General features: G+C 34.8%; 1 protein-coding gene across 3 annotated transcripts in view; it reads left to right on the forward strand.

Annotated features, from left to right (window-relative positions):
• Window positions 1-27,595, forward strand: part of DARS1 (aspartyl-tRNA synthetase 1) — a 67,436-nt gene extending 39,841 nt beyond the window's left edge. For all 3 annotated transcript variants that reach the window (XM_082658335.1, XM_082658333.1, XM_082658334.1), the window contains exons 6-16: window positions 1,219-1,299; window positions 2,298-2,357; window positions 3,869-3,980; window positions 4,845-4,979; window positions 7,097-7,244; window positions 20,075-20,221; window positions 21,754-21,796; window positions 23,177-23,257; window positions 24,659-24,770; window positions 24,959-25,030; window positions 26,950-27,595. In XM_082658335.1, coding sequence (XP_082514461.1) covers window positions 1,219-1,299; window positions 2,298-2,357; window positions 3,869-3,980; window positions 4,845-4,979; window positions 7,097-7,244; window positions 20,075-20,221; window positions 21,754-21,796; window positions 23,177-23,257; window positions 24,659-24,770; window positions 24,959-25,030; window positions 26,950-27,041 — 1,083 coding nt within the window. In that variant the 3' untranslated portion in view covers window positions 27,042-27,595. The remainder of the gene's footprint in view (window positions 1-1,218; window positions 1,300-2,297; window positions 2,358-3,868; window positions 3,981-4,844; window positions 4,980-7,096; window positions 7,245-20,074; window positions 20,222-21,753; window positions 21,797-23,176; window positions 23,258-24,658; window positions 24,771-24,958; window positions 25,031-26,949) is intronic.
• The last annotated feature ends 273 nt before the right edge of the window (window positions 27,596-27,868 follow it).

Here is a 27,868-nt window from a genome sequence, read left to right on the forward strand (position 1 = left end):
AAAGGGAAGCATGACAACTTAGGTATAGGGGGTGGTGACAAATAATTCTATTTTAATGCTATGAAGAGGACTGGAGTATCCTTCTGACACCTTTTCTTCAAGTGTCTGAGCTGAATGCTAAATGTGATTTACCAGCTGGAAGAATATAATTTCCTTTCTGGAATTAACTAAATAAGGTCTCTTTCCCTCTTGTGCTTTAGCAGGTTTTCCAGGCATAGTTGGGAATAACTAATAGGGTAACATGTTTTTTTAAGAGTGGCTAAAAAAACCCAAGCTCATTCTTTATGACCTAACTGCTTTTTTTTTTTTTTTTTTTTGGTACGCGGGCCTCTCACTCTTGTGGCCTCTCCCGTTGCGGAGCACAGGCTCCGGACGCGCAGGCTCAGCGGCCATGGCTCACGGGCCCAGCCGCTTCGCGGCATGTGGGATCGTCCCGAACCGGGGCACGAACCCGTGTCCCCTGCATCGGCAGGCGGACTCTCAACCACTGCGCCACCAGGGAAGCCCCCTAACTGCTTTTTAGCACTAAAATGTCCAGTTAGTGTGAGTTAGGGATTTTAACACCATAAAGGAACACTTTCTACAGCAGCTCCCAACCAGGAGAGCAGCAGGAAATGAGCTATAACATACTTGATGAAAGAAAGCATTGAGGGATATTTAGAAAACGAATGAGTAAAGGAAAGAGAGGTACAGCAGAATTGAGCTGACTTTGGTCCTAGTGGTAGAAACGGCCAGATGCTGTTAACAATTATAATAACTTATTTGTTAATGGCTCTTTCAAACGAGCAAAGTGTTTTTTTATTCATTATTCCATTTGATTCTTACCGCAGACCTTATTTTACAGAAGACTGTTGAAGCGCTAGGTAAAGTGATTTGCCTAACAGCAGCTTTTATGTGACAAAGAGAGGCCTTAAGCCAGACCCCTCGACTCCAGTTATTACTTATTTAAGACATTGGTGTGCACCTTAGAGTTTACAAAGTATTTGTACCTATGTTATCTCATTTGACTATTCCAGCAACCCAGGGATGTACACAAGAAATATTATCCCCATTTTATAGGTGAAAAAACATGTACCATCTTTGATTTTAGCAAGTAGTTTCAGTTAAAGATGTATGCAAACATTGTTTCTCATGTTAAGTCAACTGTAGATTTTTTTTAAACACAAGATAACAGGTTTTGTGTGTTTTTTGATATTTTTGGTAATCTCTCACTTTCAGATTTATGTGATCAGTTCAGCTGAACCCCGCCTGCCCCTGCAGCTGGACGATGCCGTTCGTCCTGAGGTGGAAGGAGAAGAGGTGAAAATTACACTTTTGAAATAATGTGTTTCCTCTGTATGTTTAGTTTGCAAAACATTGAAAACTTGATGTGCTACTTTTGTAGGAAGGGTACCTATGAATTGATTTGAGCTTCATTTTTATTTAAATGTACTCTTACATTAACAATTCTCAAACTTTTTGGTCTCAGGATTCCTTTACATTCTTAAAAATAATTGACCCCACAAGCTTTTGTTTTTATAGGTATACCTATCAATATTTACAGTATTAGAAGTTAAAACAAAATTTTTAATATTTATGACATTATTAAAAATAATATAATTAGATTATGTGTCTGTGTATTCCTATATAAATAATAAAAACAGCAGTAACATTTTATGAAAAGTATTTTCAAAAACAAAAAATAATTTAGTGTCAAGAGTGACATTGTGTCACATGTCTACATTGTTGGTAATATCTGGCTCAATACACAACAATTAGATTTTCATATCTGCCTCTACATTCATTCTGTTGTGATAGCACACATCATGAAGCCTTTGGAAAATTTCTCAGTATAGTCAGGAAAAAATGAGAGTGAAAAGGTATTATTATGAAAAATAAGTGTGACTTAACAGACTCCCTGAAAGTGTATGGGGTACCTTCACTGGTGCCCTGAACATACTATGTCAGCTTTTATCTGTTCCTTCACTCTTCAACTAGCAGGCAAAATCCAGGGATCAATGAAGGTGCCGATTGTTAATTATTCTGATATCCCAATAATGAGTCAAGGGGTTTAGGGGCAGGAGGTGGAAAAAAAAGCATTAACCTCAATTCATTCTCATTTCTCTTCTTTCCAGCTCTTCCTTTTAACAATAACTTCTCTCTGGCTCCACTTCTTGTATCTTGGATCTTTGATTTGGGGGTATAACATGAACACACGTGAACACACCTATTCTTACTTAAAAATTAACGTGGCTTCTGCAAGTGTTGTTTGTGTCCTTAAAAAAATTAGTAAAATCTGTTTTTTCATCTTTTTTTAGGAAGGAAGAGCTACTGTTAACCAAGATACAAGATTAGACAACAGAGTCATTGATCTTAGGGTATGCCTCATTTGTTTATTTAGTGACATGATTGTGCTGACATCAAGGTGGGCAAGGATACCATACCTGACTCAGGTTTATAGAAAAAATCGGCATTTGCCTGTATGTAATATGATAATACAAGAAGTAATTTACCTTTCTGACTGACCCTTCCCCTAAAAAGAATTGTAGGCAACAAGGAGAGTTGAGTAATAGTTCACAAGATACTGACTTGCTTCATGTTAAAATGACAAAGGAACATGAAGCTAATAATGGTCTTGCTTCCAGGTAGTACCTGTTTCAAACAAGGGAGTCAGCAAGTGAAAACATAACCATTAATATCACTACAAAATTGTGAAAGAAGTTATGTGTACATTTTAGAATGACCAGGTAGAGATTAGTAGTTAATGCCTCAACTCTTTGAATTTGATCTGAGCACAGAGTTAATAATAATAACAAAGAAGTAGTTGGCCCTGGTGGTTTATATAGTAATCTCATAGGTCTTCTGTTTCCCTTTCTGGTTTGGTAACAAGTGAAAGAGTTCAGTGGTTTCATCATTGTAGTAAAACCAATATCATCTCTCTTTCTTAATGTTTGACCATATCATCTCCTTTACTTAAATAATCTACCTAAAACTTAAATGCTTTGTCACATTGAGTTCTTTCCAACCTTTCTGCCCTTGTTGTACGCTCAATGTTTCACCTGATTATTTGCTTTTTGTCTGCTTTTACCTTTTCCATTTTAATTTATAGTATATAGAAAAGGCTAGCAATAATCAAGTCCTTTTGGTACTGCCTAGAAACCTCAGGTTTTTCATAATTTTGGCCACAGTACTTAGACATCCTACTGTATTTGCTATTTGCTCACACAAGTTATTGGTTGTGCCTCTAGAATTTGGCCTGAAGAGTATTTTTCTTTGACCCACATTTTTTTTTAAATTTAAATTCATTGCCATCATTGAAAAACGGAGGGTTTTCGCATTAAATCTAGATGGCTTTTCTCAAAAAGTTGGAGGTGAACCCATCAATACTGGACCCATGTAGCAAAATTAGCTAGTACTCTATATTGAGCATTCTGTTCTCTACCGTGCCCTGCACCACCCAGGAAGTACCATTCATTCATTCCATTTATTTGTCTGGCCCTTGTAAGCATTCACCTTTTTAACCCCTACTTTGACTTTACATTTTGGGAAGCCTTCTATACATAAGTAGCTTGAAATCTTTTACACACCTTAGATTATGTCTAAACTACTATCTAATTTAACTCCAAACCAGTTTTTTTAATAGACTCTCAGTTTAGCAAAGTCAAGAGTTGGAGAGGTTGGAAATAAAGGGCAAAATTTGCATTCTCCTTCTATAATATGAAAAATTCCAAGATATATCCTTATATTGATTGTCATGTAACCTAACTTTTCTCTCATATAGTGAATTGTTTTCTCTCTGAACTTTCCAGGCAGGTGACCTGATTAGAAAATGCTCCATCTCAGTTAATGTGTCAAATTGATTTAATTAGGTTTTTTTATTGTCTTATAGACATCAACTAGTCAGGCAGTCTTCCGTTTCCAGTCTGGCATCTGCCATCTTTTCCGAGAAACTTTAATTAACAAGGGTTTTGTGGAGATCCAAACTCCTAAAATCATCTCAGGTATGCTTTAAGATATTTCTCTTAGTTTTTTAAAATAAATTGCTTTCCCCCAAGTTGATTCATATTAGGTTTTGGATGTGTTTTTTTAATTTGAGACTCCCAAGTGTCCCTTGAGGTTTATCGCCATGAGACTATTTTGAAGACTATGCTATATAGCAGCAATCACACATCACTAACACCAGTAATACTAAATCCCCTTATTTCAGGAGTCATTATGTGATAATGATTATAAAATGAGGCAATAACACATGAAGCAGTATTTCTATTAATGTAAGGTACACCAGAAACTACTTCCCTTATGTAGGTTTCTTTCTAATTGGTATTGCAGTTGTTTTTTGTATAAACTACATTGTAAAATTACTAAATACTACAGATGGGAAAATCTCATTAATTCTCATTCTTACATGAGAAACTTATATTAATCATTCTTAATCATTTAACCTTTTTAGAGTTACTTAAATAACAAGAAAAAGTATGTTATAATTTAATTATAAATTAAAAATTGAACATTGCATTATTGATAATTAGAAAATTATTAAGAATATCATATCTTTTTTTGTTTAAAAAAATTTTTTTACAACTCCAGATTAGCTTTAATAGATTTGAAATTGATGCAGAAAGAGAGCATATATATCCAAAGAAGTAAAATGGAGATATAGCCAAAGAAGTAAGTCTGTCCTAAATATAAACTGTTTAGAATCAGGTATAAGACATATATAGATTATGGTTTCTCTGCAATTCTTGATTTTCCAGTTTTTTTGTTTTGTTTTGTTTTAGTGAAGTACTTGAATCAGAAGTATAAACTTTTTACTGGAAGTTTGCGTTGATAAGCTTACGGTTAATTATAACGTGTTTGCATTTCAGCTGCCAGTGAAGGAGGAGCCAATGTATTTACTGTGTCATATTTTAAAAATAATGCATACCTGGCTCAGTCTCCACAGCTGTACAAGCAAATGTGTATTTGTGCTGATTTTGAGAAGGTTTTCTGTATTGGACCAGGTAAGGTTTTTGGCAGTTACGGTTTTCTCAAAATTCATTAATTGTACTATAGTAATGGTTTTAGAAACACATTTTACATAAAAACATTTTGAAAGCTTAAATCCTTTTATATGCTGACTACATAAACACTAGACTTTGAGGTAAAAATGACAAGGTACTTAGGTAGACATTCTAAATAATATATTTTGTTGTCCTTGATAGCTCCTTTACTACTGTTGTAAGTTTACAAATGTGCCACTGTTTATTTCGCTACCAATTTTATTGCAAAGCTGTTCTGTTTTACTATTACTGTTTATACTGTTCTTAGTATTGATAATATGCTAAAGTCCATTAGAAATTACTACAAATGTCTGATATTTAATAGATTATATTAACATGTTTTTTAAGATATAGTTGTTACAAGTCAAACATGGACACATAATCATGTGGCAGATTCTTTTTTTTAATTAATTAATTTATTTATTGGCTGCATTGGGTCTTTGTTGCTACGTGAGGGCTTTCTCTAGTTGCGGCAAAGGGGGGCTACTCTTCATTGAAGTGCGTGGGCTTCTCATTGCGGTGGCTTCTTTTGTTGTAGAGCACAGGCTGTAGGTGTGTGGGCTTCAGTAGTTGTGGCTCGCGGGCTCTAGAACGCAGGCTCAGTAGTTGTGGCACATGGGCTTAGTTGCTCCGCGGCATGTGGGACTTTCCCAGACTAGGGCTTGAACTCGTGTCCCCTGTATTGGCAGGCAGATTCTTAACCACTGTGCCACCAGGGAAGTCCGGCAAACTCTTTTATGAAGCTAATTATAAGCAAAAACTAGCTTTACCTCATTCTTTAAAACTTACCAAATTACTTTATATATGTAAGTTTTTTGATAGCTTAATAAAAATTAAATACCTGCTAATAGAGAAACTGAGATCATTAAGTTTCTTAATTTTCTGAATTCATTAAACAATTATATGTTGAACACCTGCTGCATACACAGCCTTGCTCTAGGTTCCATGTACATAAGAGAAGAATCAACCAGCACTTCTCAAATGTTAATGTGCACATGAATCACCTGGGGATCTTGTTAAAATGCAGATTCTGACCAGTAGGTCTGTGGTGAGGCTTGAGATTCTGCATTTCTCACAAGCTTCCAGGTACTGCTGATGCTGCTGATTTGCAGACAGACCATGCTTTGAGTGACAAGGGAATAAACATTGTCCCTGCTTCCAAGACAGAATGAGACATGCATACATAGAGCACTCACAGGGAGTAATCAAGTGATTTTCACAGCAAAAAATCAGATTGTGCTGTACAATCAGCAGATTGGCGTTAATTATATAGTGTAGATAGTGTAAAAAAAGGGAGAAGATGGAATTTGCTAGAGTCACCATAAAAGAGAATTCATACTGAAGTAGGTTCTAAGGACTGAGTGGGAGATATAGACAATGGAGATGACATTCTAGTCAGAGGAAGCAGGATGAGTAAAGTGCATGGGAGAAAATAAAAATAAGACTAGTTAATATTAAGAAATGGGAAATACAGGGTAGGACTAAATTATGAAAGCATAAAGGTTTTAGACATTTTGTCATTTTATGTCTTATTACAGTAGTCATTTGGGAACCATTTGTTAAGTTACTGAGGAAGGATGTGTTATAGGAATATCAGTCTTGCAGTGGTATGAAAAATGGAGCAGAGCTAGAGTCAGGAAGACTGGAAAGGAGGAAGGTGCAGTGAGGATAATAAGAACTGGACTGAGGTAATGGCTAGAGTGTGTATAATGTTACTTCATTTGCACAGATTTCATTTAGCTTGAGTCCAGTTTTAATAAAATTGAGAACTCACTATATTGAATCTATTTTAATTATTGAGAAGGCACTTCAGGACCTTGCATTCCCTTGGGATTTTCACTAGCCTCATTTATTAATTTACATTTGTTACAGCTTTTACGTGACTGTAGGAATTTGTAATGATCTTGCCGTCCATGAGAATACTGAAACAGATGTCTTATCAAAGATTTTTCCAACCCTATAATGATAATGAAAATAGTGCCATTGGAGTACTAGTAAATAGGATTTGATATTTGAATCCCAATTTCTCCAAAATTTTAAACAACATGTACTATGCATTTCTTTTATTAATGTTACAGTATTCAGAGCTGAAGACTCTAATACCCACAGACATCTAACTGAATTTGTTGGCTTGGATATTGAAATGGCTTTTAATTACCATTACCATGAAGTTGTGGAAGAAATTGCTGACACTTTAGTACAAATATTCAAAGGACTTCAAGAAAGGTAAAAAATATATATTTTATAACCTTAGATGGGTATAAATTTCAAAATTTTCTTCAAATTTTGAAGAAATTAGCTTTAAGTTCTTCAAAATAAAGCAATTCTGAAATATGTAAACTAAGTTTTTATTGGGAACAGGAAAAAAAAGACTTGCCAGTTGGTTGATCAGTTAATTAGTGGAAAAATCCACACTCGAAATAGTAACTTCTGAATCCTAGCCAATTGGGACTACAGCTAGTTAACCTAATCTTCGTGGAGAAGTTTACCAGATCGTGAATTGCCTAACTATATTTGTTTTTTCCTCTATATTGACATCCTGAATTTCTCAGAAATAGAGCATATGTTACTTTAATAGCAGTTTATTATTTGGGAGGTAGTGTGGGGTTCAGAGCTTGGATTCAGCTAGATCCAGGTTGTGGGATCAAATCCCAACTCTGCTATTATCTTTGTGGGCATTGTGCAAGTTAACTCTGTGCCTCAGTTTCCTCTGCTGTTTTAAATGACGATAATATTACTACTTAACTCAGAGGTCAAGAGTCCCTTTAGTCTTTCAGTTTCTGATCTTTACTGAATCTGTGTAAATTAAGCCTGTGTCAGGAATGTTAATTCTTAGATCAATTAATATTTACAATGAGTGCTCAGTAGAGATTAGAAACTAGTATACTGAAGGGACTTTCAGCTTATTTGGGCCTGGTGAATTGACACATTTATAGAAAATTATTAGGCATGTTCTGGGTGTTCAGAAAATTGAATTGTGTAAAATGTTCACTTCAGGTACACCCTCTAAACTGGCAGAATAGTTTCTCGCTCAAAAGGACATTGAAAGTTGTTCACTTGTGATAATGTTTACAATAGAGAAAATAAGAAAAGAAGATGGAAAGCAAGTTAACTGGGATCAAGAGAGTCTTTTCTTTTTTTTTTTTTCTTTTTGCCATACTTGTGACAGTACTGCCAGTATTAAGTTGGATATAACAGATTTATCTAGCACTTTGATAGCTGACAAAGGACTGTATTTGAAATTTCTATTTGAAGACCATTGATTTAACTATTAGTTGATGTATTTGGATATGCTTCATTAATACTTAAAGAGTTCAAAAATATTTTGAAACTTTTTTATGCCATTGCAAGTCTAATGAGTAATTTCAAGAACATAGAAATTAATCATTGATCTTATAAAAATACTGTAGCATAGCACCAGTATTTTCCAGGCATTCTATTCATTGCGTTGTACCTTTGATGAATAGTTAATTGTAGACAGCCTTTTTTTTTCCCTAATGACATTTATTGTTTTCTTCCTGATTTTATTAATACAAGCAATACATATTTATTGCAGACAGCTAGAAATAAAGGCATAAAGTAAAGATTAACAGTCACCCATAATCCCACCCCCCAGAGATAACCATCATTAACATTTTGATGCATTTTTAAAAATTGAGGTGTAATTGACCTACATCACTGTGTTAGTTCCAGTGCACAACACAGTGATTCCGTATTTCTGTACATTACAAAATGATCACCATGATATGTCTAGTTACTATCTGTCACCATACAAAGCTTTTACAATATAATTGACTATATTCCTCATGCTGTAGATTTTATCCCCATGACTTTTTTTTTGGAACTGGAAATTTATTCTTCTTAATCCCTCTTACCTATTCCAGTCATCCCCCAAACCCCCTTCTTCCACTGTGGTCTGCTAGTTCTCTGTGGTGTCTGTTTCTGTTTTGTTATGTTTCTTAATTTCTTTTGTTTTTTAGATTCCCCTTATAAATGAAATCATATGGTATTTGTCTTTGTCTGACTTACTTCGTTTAGCATAATACCCTCTAGATTCATCCATGTTGTCACAGATGACAAGATTTCATTCCTTTTATGGCTAAGTAATATCCCACTGTGTATATATACACTATATCTTCTTTATTCATCTGTCAGTGGACACTTAGGTTGCTTCCATATCTTGGCTATTGTAATCATAGTGCTGGAGTAAACATAGGGGTGTATATATATTTTTGAATTGGTGTTTTTATTTCTTCAGAAAAATATCCAGAATTGGAAATGCTGGATCGTACCTATTTCTGATTTTTTGAGTGACCTCTATACTGTTCTCTATAATGGCTGTATCAATTTACATTCCTACCAACAGTACACAAGGGTTCCCTTTCCTCGACATTCTCACCAAAACTTATTATTTGTTGTCTTTTTGATAATAGTCATTCTGACAGGTGTGAGGTGATATCTCGTTGCGGTTTCGATTTGTATTTCCCTGATGATTAGCAACATTGAGCATCTTTCCATGTGTCTGTTGCCCATCTGTGTGTCTTCTTTGGAAAAATGTCTACTCAGATACTCTGCCCATGTTTAAATTGGGTTTTTTGGTTTTTTGATGTTGAGTTGTATGAGTAATTTGTATATTTTGGATATCAACCCCTTATCAGATATATCATTTGCAAATATCTGCTCCCATGGGCAGATACTCTGCCCATGTTTAAATTGGGTTTTTTGGTTTTTTGATGTTGAGTTGTATGAGTAATTTGTATATTTTGGATATCAACCCCTTATCAGATATATCATTTGCAAATATCTTCTCCCATTCAGTGGGCAGCATTTCCATTTTGTTAATAGTTTCCTTCACTGTGCAAAAGCTTTTTAGTTTAATGTAGTCCCATTTGTTTATTTTTGCTTTTGTTTCCCTTGCCTGAGGAGACAGATCCAAAAAAATATTGCTAAGGCCAATGTCATTGAACGTACTGCCTATGTTTTCTTCTAGGACTTTTATGGCTTCAGGTCTTACATTTAGGTCTTCAATGCATTTTGAGTTTATTTTTGTATATGGTGTGAGAAAGTCCAGTTTAATTCTTTGACAAGTAGGTATCCAGTTTTCCCACCACAATTTATTGAAGAGGCTGTCTTTTCCCCATTGTATATGCTTGCCTCCTTTGTTGTAGATTAATTGACCATATAAGTGTGGGTTAATTTCTGAGCTCTCTGTTGTCTTCCATTGGTCTGTGTGTCTGTTTTTGTACCAGTACCATACTGTTTTGATGATGGTAGCTTTGTAGTATAGTTTGAGTCAGGAAGCATGATACCTCCAGCTTTGTTCTTCATTCAAGGTTGTTTTGGCTGTTCAGGTCTTTTCTGTTTCCATGCAACTTTTAGAGTTATTTGTTCTAGTTCTGTGGAAAAAATGCCACTTTTATTTTGCTAGGGATTGCATTGAATCTGTAGATTGCCTAGAGTAGTATGGTCATTTTAACAATATTAATTCCTCCAATCCATGAACATGGTATATATTTCCGTTTGTTTGTATCATCTTCACTTTCTCTCATCAGCGTCTTATAGTGTTCTGAGTACAGGTCTTTTACCTCCTTGGTTAGATTTATTCCTAGATATTTTAATCTTTGTAATGCAATTGTAAATGGGATTGTTTTCTTAATTCCTCTTTCTGATAGTTAAATATTATTGTATAGAAACACAACAGATTTCTGTATATTAATTTTGTACCCTGCAACTTTACTGAATTCATTGGTGAGTTCTAATAGTTTTCTGGAGGCATCTTTAGGATTTTCTATGTATAGTATCATGTCATCTGAACCGGTGACAGTTTTACTTCTGTCTTTCCAATTTGGATTCCTTTTATACCTTTTTCTTGTCTGATTGCTGTGGCTAGGACTTCCAATTCTGTGTTGAATTAAAGTGGCAAGAGTGGGCACCTTTATCTTGTTCCTGATCTTGGAGAAAATACTTTTAGCTTTTCACCATTGAATATGATATTAGCTTTGGGCTTGTCATTATGGCCTTATGTTGAGGTATGTTCCCTCTGTACACACTTTGTTGAGAGTTTTTATCATAAATGGATATTGAATTTTGTCAGAAGGTTTTCTGTGTCTGTTGAGATGATAATATGATTTTTATTCCTCAATTTGTTGGTGTGGTGTATCACATTGATTGATTTGTGGATGTTGAACCATCTTTGCATTCCTGGGATAAATCCCACTTGATCGTGATGTATGATCCTTTCCATGTATTGTTGGCTTCAGTTTGCTAGTTTTTAAGGATTTTTGCATCTATGTTTATCAGGGATATGGGCGTATGATTTTCTTTTTTTGTCTGGTTTTGGTGTCAGTGTGATGCTTGTCTTATATAATGAGTTCGGAAGTGTTTCTTCCTCTGGAATTTTTTTTGAATAGGTTGAGAAATATATGTGTTAATTCTTCTTTAAATGTTTGATAGAATTCACCTGTGAAGCCATCTGGTCTTGGACTTTTGTTTGTTGGGAGTTTTTTTTATTACTGATTCAATATCATCATAGTCAGTTGGTCCATTCATGTTTTCTGTTTCTTCCTGATTCAGTCTTGGGAGATTTTATAGGAGATTTTATAGGATCTCTAGGAGTTTGTCCATTTCTTCTAGGTTGTTCATTTTATTGGCATATAGCTATTCGTAGTAATCTCTTACGATCCTTTGTATTTCTGTGGTGTCGATTGTAACTTCTTTTTCATTTCTGATGATATTGATTTGGGTTCTCTTTTTTTCTTGATGAGTCTGGCTAAAGTTTTATCAATTTTATCTTTTCAAAGAACCGTCTCTTAATTTCATTGATCTTTCCTTTTTTTTTTAAGTCTCCAATTCATTTATTTTTCACTCTGATCATTATTACTTTTTTCCATATAGTAACCTTGGGTTTTGCTTGTTTCTAATTTCTTCATGTGTAAGTTTAGCTTGTTTGAGATTTTTCTTATTTCCTGAGGTAGGCTTGTATCGCTATAAACTTCCCTCTTAGAACTACTTTGGCTGCATTCTGTAGATTTTGGATTGATGTGTTTTCATTTTCATTTGTCTCCAGGTATTTTTTTATTTCCTCTTTCATATCTTCTGTAACCCATTGGTTGTTGAGAACCATATTGTTTAGCCTCTATGTATTAGTGGGTTTTGCAGGTTTTTTTCTTGTAGTTGATTTCTAGTCTTATTGCATGTGGTCGGAAAAAATGCTTGATAGGAATTTAATCTTAAATTTTCTGAGACTTGTTTTGTGGCCTACCATGTGATCTATCCTGGAGAATGTTCCATGTGTACTTGAAAATAATGTGCATTCTGCTACTTTTGGATGGAATGTTCTATATATATATACATCTGTTATCAAGTCCATTTGGTCTAATGTGTCATTTTAAAGCCAGTGTTTCCTTACTGATTTTCTGTCTGGGTGATCTGTCTAGTGATGTAAGTGGGGTGTTAAAGTCCCCTACTGTTTTGTATTATTGTCAGTTTCTCCCTTATGTTTGTTAATACTTGCTTTATGTATTTAGGTGCTCCTATGTTGGATGCATATATATTTATAATTGTTAGATCTTCTTGTTGGATTGATCCCTTTATCATTATGTAATGTCCTTCTCATTTCCATTTGCATGGAATACTTTTTTCCATCCCCTCACTTTCAGTCTGAGTGTATCTTTAGATGTGAAGTGAGTCTTGGAAGCAGCATATTTGTGGGTCTTGTTTTTTTATCCATTCAGCCACTCTGTGTCTTTTGATTGGAGCATTAGTCCATTTACATTCAAAGTAATTATTGATAGGTATGTTCTTACTGCCTTTTTGTGACTTGTTTTCGGGTTGTTTTTGTATTTCTATTTTGTTCTTTCTTCTTTTTGCTTTCTTCTTCCCTGTGATTTGATGACTATCTTTAGTGTTAATATGAATTCCTTTCTCTTTTGTGTGTGTGTATCTGTTATAGATTTTTGGCTTATGGTTACCATCAGATTTATATATAGCAACCTATGTACATACATTATTATTTTAAGTTGATGATCTCTCAAGTTCAAATGCATTTCAACAACCCTGTGTTTTTACTCTCCTCACCCACATTTAATGTTTTTGACATATTTTATGTCTTTTTATTTTGTGTATTTCTTAACTACTTATTGTGGATATAGATGATTTTACTACTTTTGTCTTTTAACCTTCCTGCTAGCCTTATATGTGGTTGATCTACTACCTCTACCATATATTTGCCTTTACCAATGAGAATTTTTCTTTGTAATTTTCCTATTTCTAGTTGTGGCCTTTTGATTGTTTTTGACTGCTCTGCGCAGCTTGCAGTACCTTACTTCCCTGACCAGGGATTGAACCCGGGCCCCCACAGTGGAAGTGTGGAGTCTTAACCACTGGACCGCCAGAGAATTCCCTAGTTGTGGCCTTTCTTTCCCCATTTGAGAAGTCCCTTTAACATTTCTTACAAAGCCAGTTTCGTGGTGCTGAACTCTTAGCTTTTGCTTGTCTGTAAAACATTTTGTCTTTCCTTTAAATTTGAATGATAGCCTCCCTTGCCAGATACAGTATTCTTGATTGTAGGTTTATTAACTTCAATTACTTTAAATATATGGTTCCATTCCCTTCTGGCCTACAAAGTTTCTGCTGAAAAGTCAGCTGACAGTTTTATAGGAGTTCCTTTGTATGTATCTAGTTACTTTTCCCTTGATGCTTTTAATATTCTCTATCTTTAATTTTTGCCTAATTACACTGTGACTTGGTGTGGACCTCTTTGGGTTGATCTTATTTGGGACTCTCTGTACTTCATGGACCTGGATATCTGTTTCCTTTCCAAGGTTACGGAAGTTTTCTGCTATTGTGTCTTCAAATGCATTCTCTGCCACTTTTTTCTCCTTCTGGGACCCCTATAATGTGAATGTTAGTCTGCTTGATGTTGTCCCAGAGGTCACTTAAACTGTCCTCATTTTTTTAAATTCTTTCTTTTTTTCTGTTCAACTTGAGTGGTTTAGACTACTTTGTCTTCCAGTTCACTGAATTGTTGCTCTGTATCAACTAATCTACTGTTGGTTCCTTCTAGTGTATTTATTTGTTACTATATTCTTCATCTCTGTTTGGTTCTTCTTTATATTTAATAACTCTGTTAAACTTCTCATTGTGTTTATCCATTCTTCTCTCAAGTGAATTGAGCATCTTTATGACCATTACCTTGATTTTTTTTTTTTTTTTGTCACGCTGCATGGCTTATGAGATCTTAGCTCCCCAACCAGGGATTGAACCCAGGCCCCCGCAGTCAAAGCACCAAGTCCTAACCATTGGACCACCACCAGGGAATTCCCTACCTTGAACTCTTTATTGGGTAAATTGCTTATCTCCACTTCACTTAGCTCTTCTTCTGGGGTTTTATCTTGTTCCTTTGTTTTGAAAATATTCCAGTGTCACCTTATTTTGCCTGATTCTCTGTTTTTATTTCTATGTATTAGGTAGGTCGATTATGTTTCCTGATCTTGGAGAAGTGGCCCTATGTAGGAGACATCGTATAGGGCCCAGCAACACACTCACCTCTGTTCACCAGAGCGATACGCTCTAGGGGGTGCCTGCGGTATGAGCTGTGTAGGCCCTTCTGTTATGGCAGGGCTGACTTCTGTGGGCATGCTGGTAGGCTTGGCTGGCCCCCAGCCCAGTTGGTTGCCAAGCGCTACCTAGTGCAGAGCCTGCTGGTTACTGGTGGGCAGCACAGGTCCCAGGACTGGTGCTGGCCCACTATTTGGCAGGGCCCAACCCTGGGCCCTCTTGTGGGCAGGGCCAGATCCTAGGGTGGCTGGGGGCTTGGGAGGAAAGGGGTCTACAGCTACTACTGGCCTGCTGGTAGATGAGGCTTTATCCTTGTGTGGTTGGCTGCTTGGCCTGGGGCTTCCCAGGACTAGTGCTGACTGGCTGGTGGCTGGGCCTGGCCCATGTGCTAACAGGCTAGAGGGAGGATTCCAAAATGGCGCTTGCCAGCACCAGTGTCCTCACGATAGAATGAGCTCCCAAAAAAGGCTGCTGCTAACATCTGTGTCCCCAGGGTGAGTCCCAGTTGCCTTCTGCTTGTTTAGGAGGCTCTCCAAGATCAGCAAGTGGGTCTGACCCTGTCTCCTTTCAGATTACCACTTCTGCCCCAGGTCTCAGAGCATGTGAGATTTTACATGCACCCTTTAAGTGGATTTTCTGTTTCCCGTGGGGGCTTCAGTTCTCCCAAATGCAAGCCCCACTGGCCTTCAAAGCCAGACATTCTAGCGGGCTTGTCTTCCTGGTGCAGGATCCGCAGCCTGGGGAACCCGATATAGGACTCAGACCTCTCACTCCTTGGGGGGAATTTCTGCAGTTGTGATTATCCTCCTATTTGTTGGTTGCCTACGTTGGGGGTATGGTTGTGGACTATGCCACATCTCTGCCCTTCCTACCCGTCTCTTTGTGGTTCCTTCTTTATATCTTTGGTTGTAGAAGATCTCTTCTGCTAGTCTTCTGGTTGTTCTCATCAATAGTCGCTCTGTAAATAGTTATTTTGGTGTGCCCATGGGAGGAGGTGAATTCAAGGTCTTCCTACTCTACGATCTTGGCCAGTCCTCCCAGCCTTTTCTTTTAACCTTTGTTCTCTGAAACATTTCAATAGAGTTTATTTTAAGCAACTTTTCATTCAGATAGTCAACAGAACGACAGATGTTTCCCTATAAAACAAAATATCTTTCGAAACTATAATGAAGGAATAGAGCTTTTCTCATTTTCTTTTTACATTTATAATTCAAGGAGGTTTGTGAAACTCATTAATTTAGGTATTGACATCTTTGCTACTTAATATTGGAATATGAAATTTCCACTTTGGTTTTTGTAACAACAGACCAAGCATGAATTGGGCCCTTGGGATTAAAATCAACTCTCTACTTACAAATTAGAGATTCAGACACCATTATCACTGGGCTTTCTCAGTAGACTTAACATGGCAACTTGGAAATAAAAGTCTTCTTTCTGTCTTCTATATAGCATTTAGGAATTTTAAGTTTCTATGTCAGTTGTAAACTGAGTTATCTGGCTTTTGTCCTATCCCTCTCCTGTTTATCATTAGTACTTATCTCTCACAGAAGAATATACAAATGTATTTTAACACATCATTGACTCGGGGATTTCTGCAGAAACGAACGCCTGTGGCCAGCGATTTGTTATATAAGTGAATATTGAAACACCCATGTTTGAGTAAATATCAACTTTTTTTGCACTTAATGTATTTTTTTTAATAAATTTATTTATTTATTTGTTTATTTTTGGCTGAGTTGGGTCTTTGTTGCTGCACGCGGGCTTCCTCTAGTTGCAGCAAGTGGGGGCTACTCCTCGTTGTGGTGCACAGGCTCCTCACTGCAGTGGCTTCTCTTGTTGCGGAACATAGGCTCTAGGCGTGCGGGCTTCAGTAGCTGTGGCTTGCAGGCTCAGTAGTTGTGGCACACGGGCTTAGTTGCTCCACAGCGTGTGGGATCTTCCCGGACCAGGGTTCAAACCCGTGTCCCCTGCATTGGCAGGCACATTCTTAACCACTCTACCACCAGGGAAGCCCTGCACTTAATGTATTTATTTGAAACTTTGTACATGTCTTACTAAAGCATTCTAATATTTCATTAGAGTGTGATAGGCAGTATAGCAGTCAACTCTGTGCAGGGGAACAGAACATGTATTACAAATATACTGTGTTTCACTGCACTTTCCCCTGGAAGAGCAGTCTCTACACTTTCTGGCGGCATTTTTATTTTTAGTCCTGTGCATATTATTTCCTTTAGAATATGTGCTTTTACCTGATAGTCAACAAGGTGGATCTTTGTGGGGGGCTCTTTTAGAAATGCCACAGAAAGACCAGGTACAGGACTACCACTATATTCACCAGAATGGTCACTTACCCATTCTCTACCTACTGCTAACAAAAATTGCTTGTAAGTCATTTTATTCTGTGCATTAATGCTACAGTTAATTTTAAATGCATTGAATAAACCACAATTACTCAAATAGAAACCCACTTTCTTATACCATTTTTGAGTTTTCCAGAGGATATTGAAGTTTGCCAGATACTGACCAGATTGATCAACTCCTTTAATATATTTATTATACTCTAATATTCAGGTGGGCTTAGTTATCTAATGGCCAGTCCTCCTGTCTTCCTTTCCTGTAGATGCTGTGTAGGCATCATGAATAGTTGTCACTGTGTGGACTAGCCTCTTGTCTTTCCGTAAGAAGAATCACTTCTCCCGTCCGTAAGAATGTCATTTCTCCCCCTGTAGATTTTTAGATTTCTCCTTTAATTGGTGTGGTAGACCACGATTCTCTCTTATAATCCCACAAACTCTGGTTTTATTTTTCAACAATATTTCAGATGTGGACACACTGTTTTAATAATTGTCTTGGTAAACATGGTGCCATGAACCAAGGTGATTGTAGGACCAATAATAGTTTCTTGCAGTTTCTTTCCTTCACCCATGTAAATCCAAGGTTGCATATATATCCAGTTTCACTTTTGCTAACCATCCTGACCAAAGTTCCATATTTTGTAAGTTTTCCGTGATTATAGGTTTTGAATCTGAGTCGTCCTATCCACTTTATCATTGCCTCCTCAAGTGATAGCTCTTGTTTGGGTATATAGATCAATTGAAATTTTGGTAGAAAATAATCCAAAAAAGTTTTAACTTTTGAAATTCTGTCTGCAGGAAGTAGAGTTTCTGAGTTATTGTTAAAGTGAAGAAATGTCATTATTTGTTCGAACCTTCTTCTTGTCATAATCTTTGGAAAGATAGGTGTTTCAAGTAAGGGATCAGTCAACCAATATTCTTTCCAGTGTGACTTTCTTATTTGTCCCATCAAAATTATTAATCCAAGAAACTTCATCATGTCACTATTGGTTACATCTGTCCATTTTAAAGCCTTATCATACTTTTTATATGATTTTTCATTCTGTGTACGATACAAGTTTGTTTGAGAAGCAACCAGCTTGAAAAAGTTGTTACCAAAAATTAATTCTGTTATTTCACTAACACTTTGTGTGTTGTTACATTAATAGTTACATCTAACACATCTGTAAAATGTTATAATTTTTGTGAAATGTTGTCTTCAATCCACTCTTCTGTAGAAGCAAAGGAGCATTCTCTAGCACCTTGAGTTTCATTTTCACTTTCCTTATTAGGATCAATCACTAAGGTTTTTTGTCTTTTTGTTGGTCTGATGTTCACGTCATCTAAATCAGAACTACATTCTGAAGAACTGTCGTCTTCTGAGACACTAGTATATATGTCGCTCGGATAGTCAGAAAAAGTATCTGCATAAAATTCACTGAAAAATTCTTCTTCACTCAAAATTTTGTGATGTATCATTTTTGAAAATTTTATGGTAATAAACTTGCATTTATAATATACACAAGGTTGGAACAAAAACCTAATGGAGCAAAATGTGAATGATAATGACAATCATAAGCTGTCCTTGATCAATTTTAAGCTCTAACAACTTCGCACAGTGATGTTAATTGTATCACTCTCTAAAAACATATTGATACTTCTCTGGTCAATGACATATGGGTAACAAAAGACGTATTAATACATCTCCAGTCAATAATGTGTTAAAATATTGATATTCATATTTTTGTATTACCATTGATTAACATGAATAGGGGTTAATATCCAAAACAAAGCAATTTAAAAATTAATTATTGGGGTCATCTTAACCCTACTTATATCAAGATTTGAATAAATCAATGGCTAAAGTTTATTACTTCCATTAAAACTTTAAGACTAATCAGGAAGTAGTAGTGTTTTTATTTCTACTGTTTTCATAGAATGTAAACATACTTTTTTCAATTCTGTTAATCATGGAAAATTCTAGATCTCTTACAAAAGTAGATAGACTAGCCTAATGAAACCCCATATACTCATCACCCAATTCAACCATTGTCAGTCCATGGCCAATTTTGTTTTACCCATTTCCCCCCTGCCCTCTTATTTTGAAGCAAACCTCAGCTATCATTTCATCCATAAATACTTTAGTAAAAATATACCTTTTCAATCTTAGCATCTTCCACAGCAGCAGTTTAGTGCAGTGAACATTTGTCTTGTGCCTCTTGTTTAGAAGGTAGACAATAAACATACTATAGTGATTATTAAAATGAGAAAGAAATAGGCACTCTCCTAAACAAACTTATGGTATAGTGGGAATGGGGGAAGATAAGTGTTCATTAATTTGGTCTTCCTTGATGATAACAAGTGTTATTAAAGTATTAAAAAGTCAGATTTTTTAATGCCTCATAAAATGGGTATTTTTTGTTTCTAACAATGTGAGCTGATATGAATTATAAAAGTTTTTTATCCTTTAATGCCACTGTGATGACAAATGAGATTGAGAATTGGTGCTAAATATTTTTTAAGTATTTAAATTTCCTTATTTAACTTAATTTCTTGATAACAGTTTTTTTCTGGTACATACACTGTTTCAAAGCATGATTTTTATGTGACATGAACAGATATTCAATACCTATCAGATATTTTTTCTTAGCTGCTGTTTCTACTACTGAAGAGCCTAAAAGTCCCTGAGGCAATTTCTATACTGAGGCTGATTTTACATGAAAGAGCTTTGCTCTAAAAGCATTTCCTTTTGAGTTGTCTCTGAATTCAAAATTGTTATCAGTGGAACCGTGGAACTACTAGTATATAGGCTCTTGGGTCCATGTCACCTGCCCGCTTGACTACAGGCTCCCGGGACAGCTAGGAGATCTGTGGCAATGAGCAGGTTCAGCTGGAAAGGGCATGTTTCTACCCCAGAACCTGTTCAAGTTGTCCTTTCCTTATCACTGCACATATAATAACTCCAATGAAATGTTAAAAATGTTGCTTCTTTGTTTAAGAAAAAAATGTGTATTGAGTGTGTGGAAGAAAAAAAGCTGTATGTTCCTTATTTCACCAGTATTGGTTAAAAAATTTTTTTACATTTATGTATTGCCACAGTGACCTCATGTGGGGAAAACATTTATTTCACACATTTTTATTAACTCTTAATCATTGTACAAATAGGTTTCAAACTGAAATTCAGACGGTGAATAAACAGTTCCCATGTGAGCCATTCAAATTTTTGGAGCCAACTTTAAGACTGGAGTATTGTGAAGCATTAGCTATGCTTAGGGAAGCTGGAATTGAAATGGGAGATGAAGATGATCTAAGGTTTGTTTGTCTTTGTGATTTTTAAAACTTTAGTAATTAGATTTAAGATACAAAAGAATAAATATATTGATGAATGATGGTTTTTTCACCCAGTTGATAAACTTCAGTTTTATTAATTTTGGTATATAGTATCATGCTTGTTTTGTTCAATGTGTGATCTGAAATAAAATGTTATGTTTAGGGCTTCCCTGGTGGCGCAGTGGTTGAGAGTCCACCTGCCGATGCAGGGGACACGGGTTCATGCCCCGGTCCGGGAAGATCCCACATGCCGCGGAGCAGCTGGGCCCGTGAGCCATGGCCACTGAGCCTGCGCGTCCGCAGCCTGTGCTCCGCAATGGGAGAGGCCACAACAGTGAGAGGCCCACGTACAGCCAAAAAAAAAAAATGTTATGTTTAATGTGGTTTGCCTAAGCTTCAGTATTTTTGTTTATAAACACCATTTTTGTGCATTTTTCCCCCTGCTTCATATTTGTAATGCTTTAAAGAAAATATAGGGCCTTTTGCCTGTGATTTTATCATCTAATACGTGAACTCTCTTTTTAAATCAGTGGTGTTAGAGGGTATAGACAACAGCCTAAATCTGTCCCCATACAGGATTAGGGTATGAAACTTTTAAAGATCTCTAAAAGTTATACAAGTCACTGATCTTTGATATAACTGTATTATATTATCTAAATTCAGATCAAACAATTTATAATTTTGAAATTAATTATATAGTTTAATAAAGATTAGAGATTTCTGTCTACTTATGTTTTATTCAAGGGTTCTTAAGTTAAAATATTTAAGCCAACACAATAATTCATATCAATATAGGAAGGGAAGGTTTTTTTTTTAGGGTTTTTTTAAAAACATATTTCACCCAAAACCCTTCATTTACCTTTATTTGTTTAACAAATATATATGTGTTTGTGTGTACACATATGTATATATATTGTTTTAATCATCCTGTACATTGCTAGATGACATTTTAAGGAAAACCATAAATCCTATAATTACTTTAAGTTGGATAATATTTTTTTAAGTATTTTGGAAATTTTTCTTAAATAGGATAGAACTTAAAGTAGCAAAGTCCTGGCTATAGAAATGTAATTGGTTTATATATATACACTGTTAACATTTTACTTGGAAATACTGATTTTTGTTTTGTAAATCTTTGATAAAGAGTAAAAAAGGAGAGACCATTTTGGAGTAGAACCATTTAATGGCAAGAAAAGCCTATGTTGGTATGGTAAACTTTCATTATCTGTAATTGTAGGAAACTACTTCATCCATGCTATTTGTGAATCAGTGAATTGCTAAATTCTATTTATTTAAATATTATTGAGCAGCACCTACTAACTGTACCAGGTGCACTCATAACTGGTTTCCAGTAGTAGTTGCCTTTTTAAAAAGGAGCAGAATAGACAACTATGTATTTTGGCTAAATTTTTTATCCTTTGAGAACTTCAAATAGAAGAGGTTCCTTATTAACTTAAAACTCTTTTAAGTTGCTGTTTGATCTTCAAACATCTGATTTCCTGTTTCTTTTTCAGTACACCAAATGAAAAACTGTTGGGTCGTTTGGTAAAGGAAAAGGTAAGGACTCTTGTACATGCTGGATTTCTTTTTATAAATTTGAAACATACCCTGGAACTAGAGAACAGTTGTAAGGGGGGCTAATCTTCCTAGAATGGTAATATTCCAGAATAAATAAAAACCAAGGGGGATAATATATTTTTTTTAATTCTTAGGAAAATAAAAAGTACTCAGACAGGCTTTGCCCAAATGGTATGATTAGGTCAGTATTTGATTTTTGTATAAGTTGTACTGAGGTACCTCTAAAGTGATGTCTAGGTCTGATTGTCAGATTAGTTAGAGAGGACCTCAAGATGATTTTAAATTATTTAGAAATGGTCTTCCCTCACTACCCTTGCTAATTCATGGGAGTAGAGGGTGAATGAATTTCCTTTATGCCTCTTACATGAAAGCTACTTTCCTATCTCATTTTCTAAAATTCCAAAGAAGAGAAAAACTAAACTTAGTGTGATCTTTAAAGAAATTAAGAAAATTGTGTAATTGAATAAAAACAGTCCTTGAGCTCCTCCTGCTGGTTGCACTCAAAACTGTTCAACTGACTGGGGAACTAGCCTGTTTGTGAAACTGCATAGTACTGAGTTTATACCTTTAAAATGATGTTTCAGTAGGGCCATTTCTAATTTGTCAGCTCTGTTGACATTCTCTCTATGCTCCAGTTTTAGGAAAAATGTTTAACATCAAAACAGTTGAAACGTGACTGGTTTCTTTTTAACTAAATGTAGGTCACATATTCTTTCTAACAAAAGTATCATAATTTCATGTTAATGTTATTTATTTCAATTGTAGTTTTCATCTAAGAAAACTACCAAATTAGTATCTAAAATATTAGATATCTAAGTGAAAATTTAAATTACTGGGGGGAATAATCAAGGTTTTTTTAAGATGAATATAGTAAAAGACGTCAGTTTTTCCCAAAATAATTTATAGATTTAATGTAGTTTTTGTAAAACCCAATGAGATTTGGGATAATTTAACAAAAATAGTTATAAAATGCATCTGAAAAACTAAATGAGCTAGAATTGCAATGCAAAAAAATGAAAATCAAAGAAGTTTATCACAGCATAATTTTCAATGGAGGAGAAATTGTAAAGATATTACAAGTCCAAAAAAAGAAAACGAAAAATGCATATTTGAACTATGATCGAATAGTCAACAACTCCTAAAAATTAAGTATATTGGAAGAATTTATAACATGGCAAAATACTGTAGGATACAGGTGTTACTTGAAAGAAGCAGAATAGTTACTGTATATAGAGTGTAATTACAGTAATTTTGAAGAACAAAACATGTATAAAAAAGACAGTTAATTGAAATGGTTGCCTTTTTACTTTAATTAAACTTCTTAAAAATCTGTTTTAATCATATTTATTCTTTTTATAGTATGATACAGATTTTTATATTCTTGATAAATATCCATTGGCTGTAAGACCTTTCTATACCATGCCTGACCCAAGAAATCCTGTAAGTAATTTGATTTTAAATAACCTGTTTGGGGGAAGAGGGAAAACTTTATTGTCACTGTGTCAAGTTGTACAATGGGAATAATGGTTTTCATTAGTAACTTGCAGTTTTGATGGACACGTTTTTATATGTATTGCTACTAGTTTCTGTCAGTCAGATCAAAATGATACTGTGAAATTTGAATATTCTAGAAAATTAGTCCACAGAACCTGTATTAAAAATAATTTTCATGTGTTTCTTTTTTTAATTTATTATTATTATTTTTGTGGGGGGCTGTGTTGGGTCTTCTTTGCTGTGTGCAGGCTTTTCTCTAGTTGCAGCGAGCAGGGGTTACTCTTTGTGGCACTGCGTGGGCTTCTCATTGTGGTGGCTTCTCTTGTTGCGGAACACAGGCTCTAGGCGTGTGGGCTTCAGTAGTTGTGGTGCAGGTGCTCAGTAGTTGTGGCACACAGGCTTAGTTGCTCTGCAGCATGTGGGATATTCCCGGACCAGGGCTCGAACCCGTGTCCCCTGCATTGACAGGCGGATTCTTAACCACTGCGCCACCAGGGAAGTTCCTCATGTCATTTTTAAAGATATATGAGGAAGTAACACTATATAAACAACAAATACTATTAATAGATTTGAAGACTTTACCAAATTATTTTATTATTGACCTTGAACTAAGAATTCACATTCTATCCTGGTAGTTAATCTAAATAATGTCTTGTGGCTTTTCATTGTTTTTCCTCTGCACTGGTTCCCCAACTTTAGTGGGCATCAGAACCACTTGGAGGGCTTTTAAACCACAGATTGATGGACCCCATCACCAGACTTTCTGATTAGTTGGTCTGGGGTGGGGCTTGATAATTGGTATTTCTGATAAGGTAATACTGAAGCTACCAGTCCAGGAATCACACTTTGAGAACCATTGGTTTATTGAAAGACGGGGAAAGAAGTTAAAACCTGATAAGGAATAGTTTGAGCTATGGTAAATTGATGTTCAATTTACTTTCCTTAAAATAATGGCGTTTTAAAAGTTAAAAAGACTAACACCTGTTGATAATTTGAAGTTCCAAAAGTGATCTCAAAATCATATCACACTTAAAAAATTTCAGATGATAAAGTGAAACAAGAATCAGCACTACTTCTTGAAAGAAGATATAATGTTCTGATTTGTTGTTGGAAGGTATGGGAGAAGGGGAACATAAAATCTGATAGAGGCAAGGAAGAACTTATTATTCAACCCTCACTAGTTTAATCCTGTTTTAGAGAAACAAATCATGTTTATTGGAGCAGGTTCCATCATTAATTGTAGGAAAAAATGGACTTGCTCTTCATGCAACAAAGGGTGTTTTTCCACATATGTGTGATAGGGTGATAGCCACTTGAATGGTATTTTTTTATTTGTTTTTCCTGCAGAAACTGTCCAACTCTTATGATATGTTCATGAGAGGAGAAGAAATACTGTCAGGAGCTCAAAGAATACATGATCCTCAGCTGCTAACAGAGAGAGCCTTACATCATGGAATTGGTAAACAACTTAAATATATTGAGGAAGGCCATGTATATTCTGAAAATAATAAATTTTAAAACCCTTTAAAGAATTTTCAGAAACAGTCATTTGTTTTAATCTTCATTGTACAGTAATTGCTTTTGCAATTTTTTTAAGCTAAATAAGATGATAAATTATGTGGGTTTTTTTTTATGTTTGTTTTGTAGATTTGGAGAAAATTAAGGCATACATTGATTCCTTCCGCTTTGGAGCCCCTCCTCATGCTGGTGGAGGCATTGGTAATATTTCTTTGTATTATGACAATATTTCCAACCCAGATTTCATTTGTCAAAGTGTTCATTCAGTTCTAACGAAATTTCTTCAGCATTAGACTCCAAAAAGTAAATTCTGTATATTGTTATTGCTTACAAATAAGTTCACAAGTGCTAAGTGTAATACAAATTTGAATTATAAGAATTTTTTAAGTGAGTTACGACTAAATGAAAATTTGATTTTGAGTATCCTCTTTTCTTTCTGTACCCATGAGTTCATTCAGGTTAGCCCAGATTAAAGCTCTCCCTCAGGTTAGTTCAGATTGCTGCTAAATGTTTTTGTTGAAATGTAACATTTCATTGGCTTTTAGAACCACTTCTAGAGTATATGTAAGATGCTGCTCTGTGATTGAAAATGAGTAAATATTTAACTTAACTTTTGGATGTCCGTATCAAAAACTCTTAAGTTTTCTATTGTTTGTTTTGGGGTTTTTGGTAAACAGGTAATATACTTACAAAAATTTCAAATTCAAAGCATATAGAAGAGTGTACATTCACCTCCCTACAGAAAACTATTGTTTCTAGTTTCCTCTTTGCCTTTGCAAAGATAATCTTTAATATGCAAAGCTACATGTACTTTTTAAAATACATTTTTTATACAAATTATAGTATATTATATAAACCGTTCAATACCTTGCATTTTTCACTTACTATATTTTGTACGTTGTTCCTTATCAATACTTGAGCTTTTTCATTCATTTTTAATCACTACATAGAATCCATTGAAAGGGTGCATGGTAATCTTGTTAATCAGCTTCCTATTGATAGAAATGTAGGGTATTACCAGCCTTTTGTTATTACAAACAATGCTACATTGAATATATACATAGTTTAAATTTCAATGGGAAATTTATGGCTATTTTCTCTTAGAATATTGAATGATGCGCATTTTGCATGATATTTTACAGACTTTTGTAACTGACTATGTAAATTTTCATCGTGCTTGTGAAGAAAGACACTTGAATGGTTATCAAAATACTACCTATTTTTGTTAATTAATATTTGAGTGGAAGATGGGATATGGTGATTTCTTTTTTTTTTGATTAGTGTTAGGTTACTATAATACAAGGTTCAAATTTACGTCTGCAGATGTTTTTGAGTAAGGAATAGAAATATAAGTATTAATTCTTTTATTTATATTACTTTTAGATGTCAAATGTATTAAACTTAAAAGTTGTTGATATATAAAAGTATTCTTTGACCTTGCCTTCTTTGTGGGATGTATTAGCCTGCTACAATTCAGTGAACTAGATATATCATATTGCACACAAAAAGTTTCATTTGCTAGTTTTGCTGTGTTTCCCAGGTGATACTTGTTCTTAATTCTTGTCAGTAATATAGTATTTAAGTCACATGTCAAAATCAGCCTCTTCTACATTCAAAACATTTAGTACAATAATGTATTATAGAGTCTTTTATGCTAGGAACCATCATGTTTCATGTGTATTGAATTATAATAAATTTCTGGTAACTTCTGTTAAATCAAATTTCCGTGAACAAGTTTATGACTTTCGTCTTACACTGATGGCCTGGACTACATAATTAAAATCTGGTCTCATTTGAAAACATAATAATAGGCTTATAAAATATTTTTTGTTTGTTTAGATCATAAATTTTGGATATTTACATAGATTTTTGTAGTTCACATTTCACAGAATCCATACAACTTAAGAATATCTCATTTAGTCCTTCCCACATACAGCATCATCTGTTTCTGAATCAGACCCAAAATATTCCATTTTAAACTCAAAATAATAGAAGGCATTTTTCTTCCTAACAAGGAAAAGCATTTTGTTGATCAGTGATATTATTTTGGTAGTTTTCAATAGGTAAAGACCCTGGGAGATTTTCAGAAAATGAATTAATGATTATTTTGTTTTCTCCAGGGTTGGAACGAGTGACTATGCTGTTTTTGGGCTTGCACAATGTTCGTCAGACCTCAATGTTTCCACGTGACCCCAAACGACTTACTCCTTAAGGAAACTGTTGCTTTTTATTCTTTCCAGTACCTGCTATTAATCAGGCTGTACCTTAGGTACTTAAAATATGCAATAAAATAAATGTCTTATCCAAAGTGCCACAATTACTTTTGGACTAATTCAGTATAGGTTACTTTAAAAGAGAAGATTTTTATAACTTTGGACATGCTTCAGTAGGAAATGGTTGAACATTTTAATGAAAAATTCATATTGTTATGTTAAACGTTCATATATTGCATTACTACAATAAATGTTAACAGCAATTTTAAACAGTTAATATTGTGTAAATTTTCTTTTCTATATTGCAGTGGCTACAATATTAATGTCTTACATTTTCAATATTTGGTCTTATTTTTTTAAATTCTGACGTTGAGGTAAGAATTTTAGGGGAGTATCTGAGATTTTAATGAATGTATAATTGGCATATCATGGAAAATTAGGCAGAAAATATCAATTCTTAAAAATTGTGCTCAGAAATGTAAAGCAGGTGAGAATACTGGTTAGAAAATATACAATATAATACATTGTTAAATAATCTAAACCTGAATTTCAATAAAATTTTAAAGCTAATTATAGTTGTTTCTGTGTAACTTCATGGCAATGTGATTTTATAACTGGTTCTTGGCATTTATAATTTGGGAGAAGAAAAAAAATAGACATCCCGTTTATGTAAATGATTAAAAGCAAATGAAAACTGATATATGCATAACATGTATTAAGAGGTAAATTCAGATGGGTGTAAGGATACAGTTCTTAAAGCTGAAAGCTTGGGTTGCTTTAATAGTTTATTTCACATAGATTAAAAAATACTGCAGAGGGGCTTCCC

This window comes from Grampus griseus (genome assembly GCF_964374135.1).
Source record: "Grampus griseus genome assembly, chromosome: 7".
NCBI classification, from domain to species: Eukaryota; Metazoa; Chordata; class Mammalia; order Artiodactyla; family Delphinidae; genus Grampus; species Grampus griseus.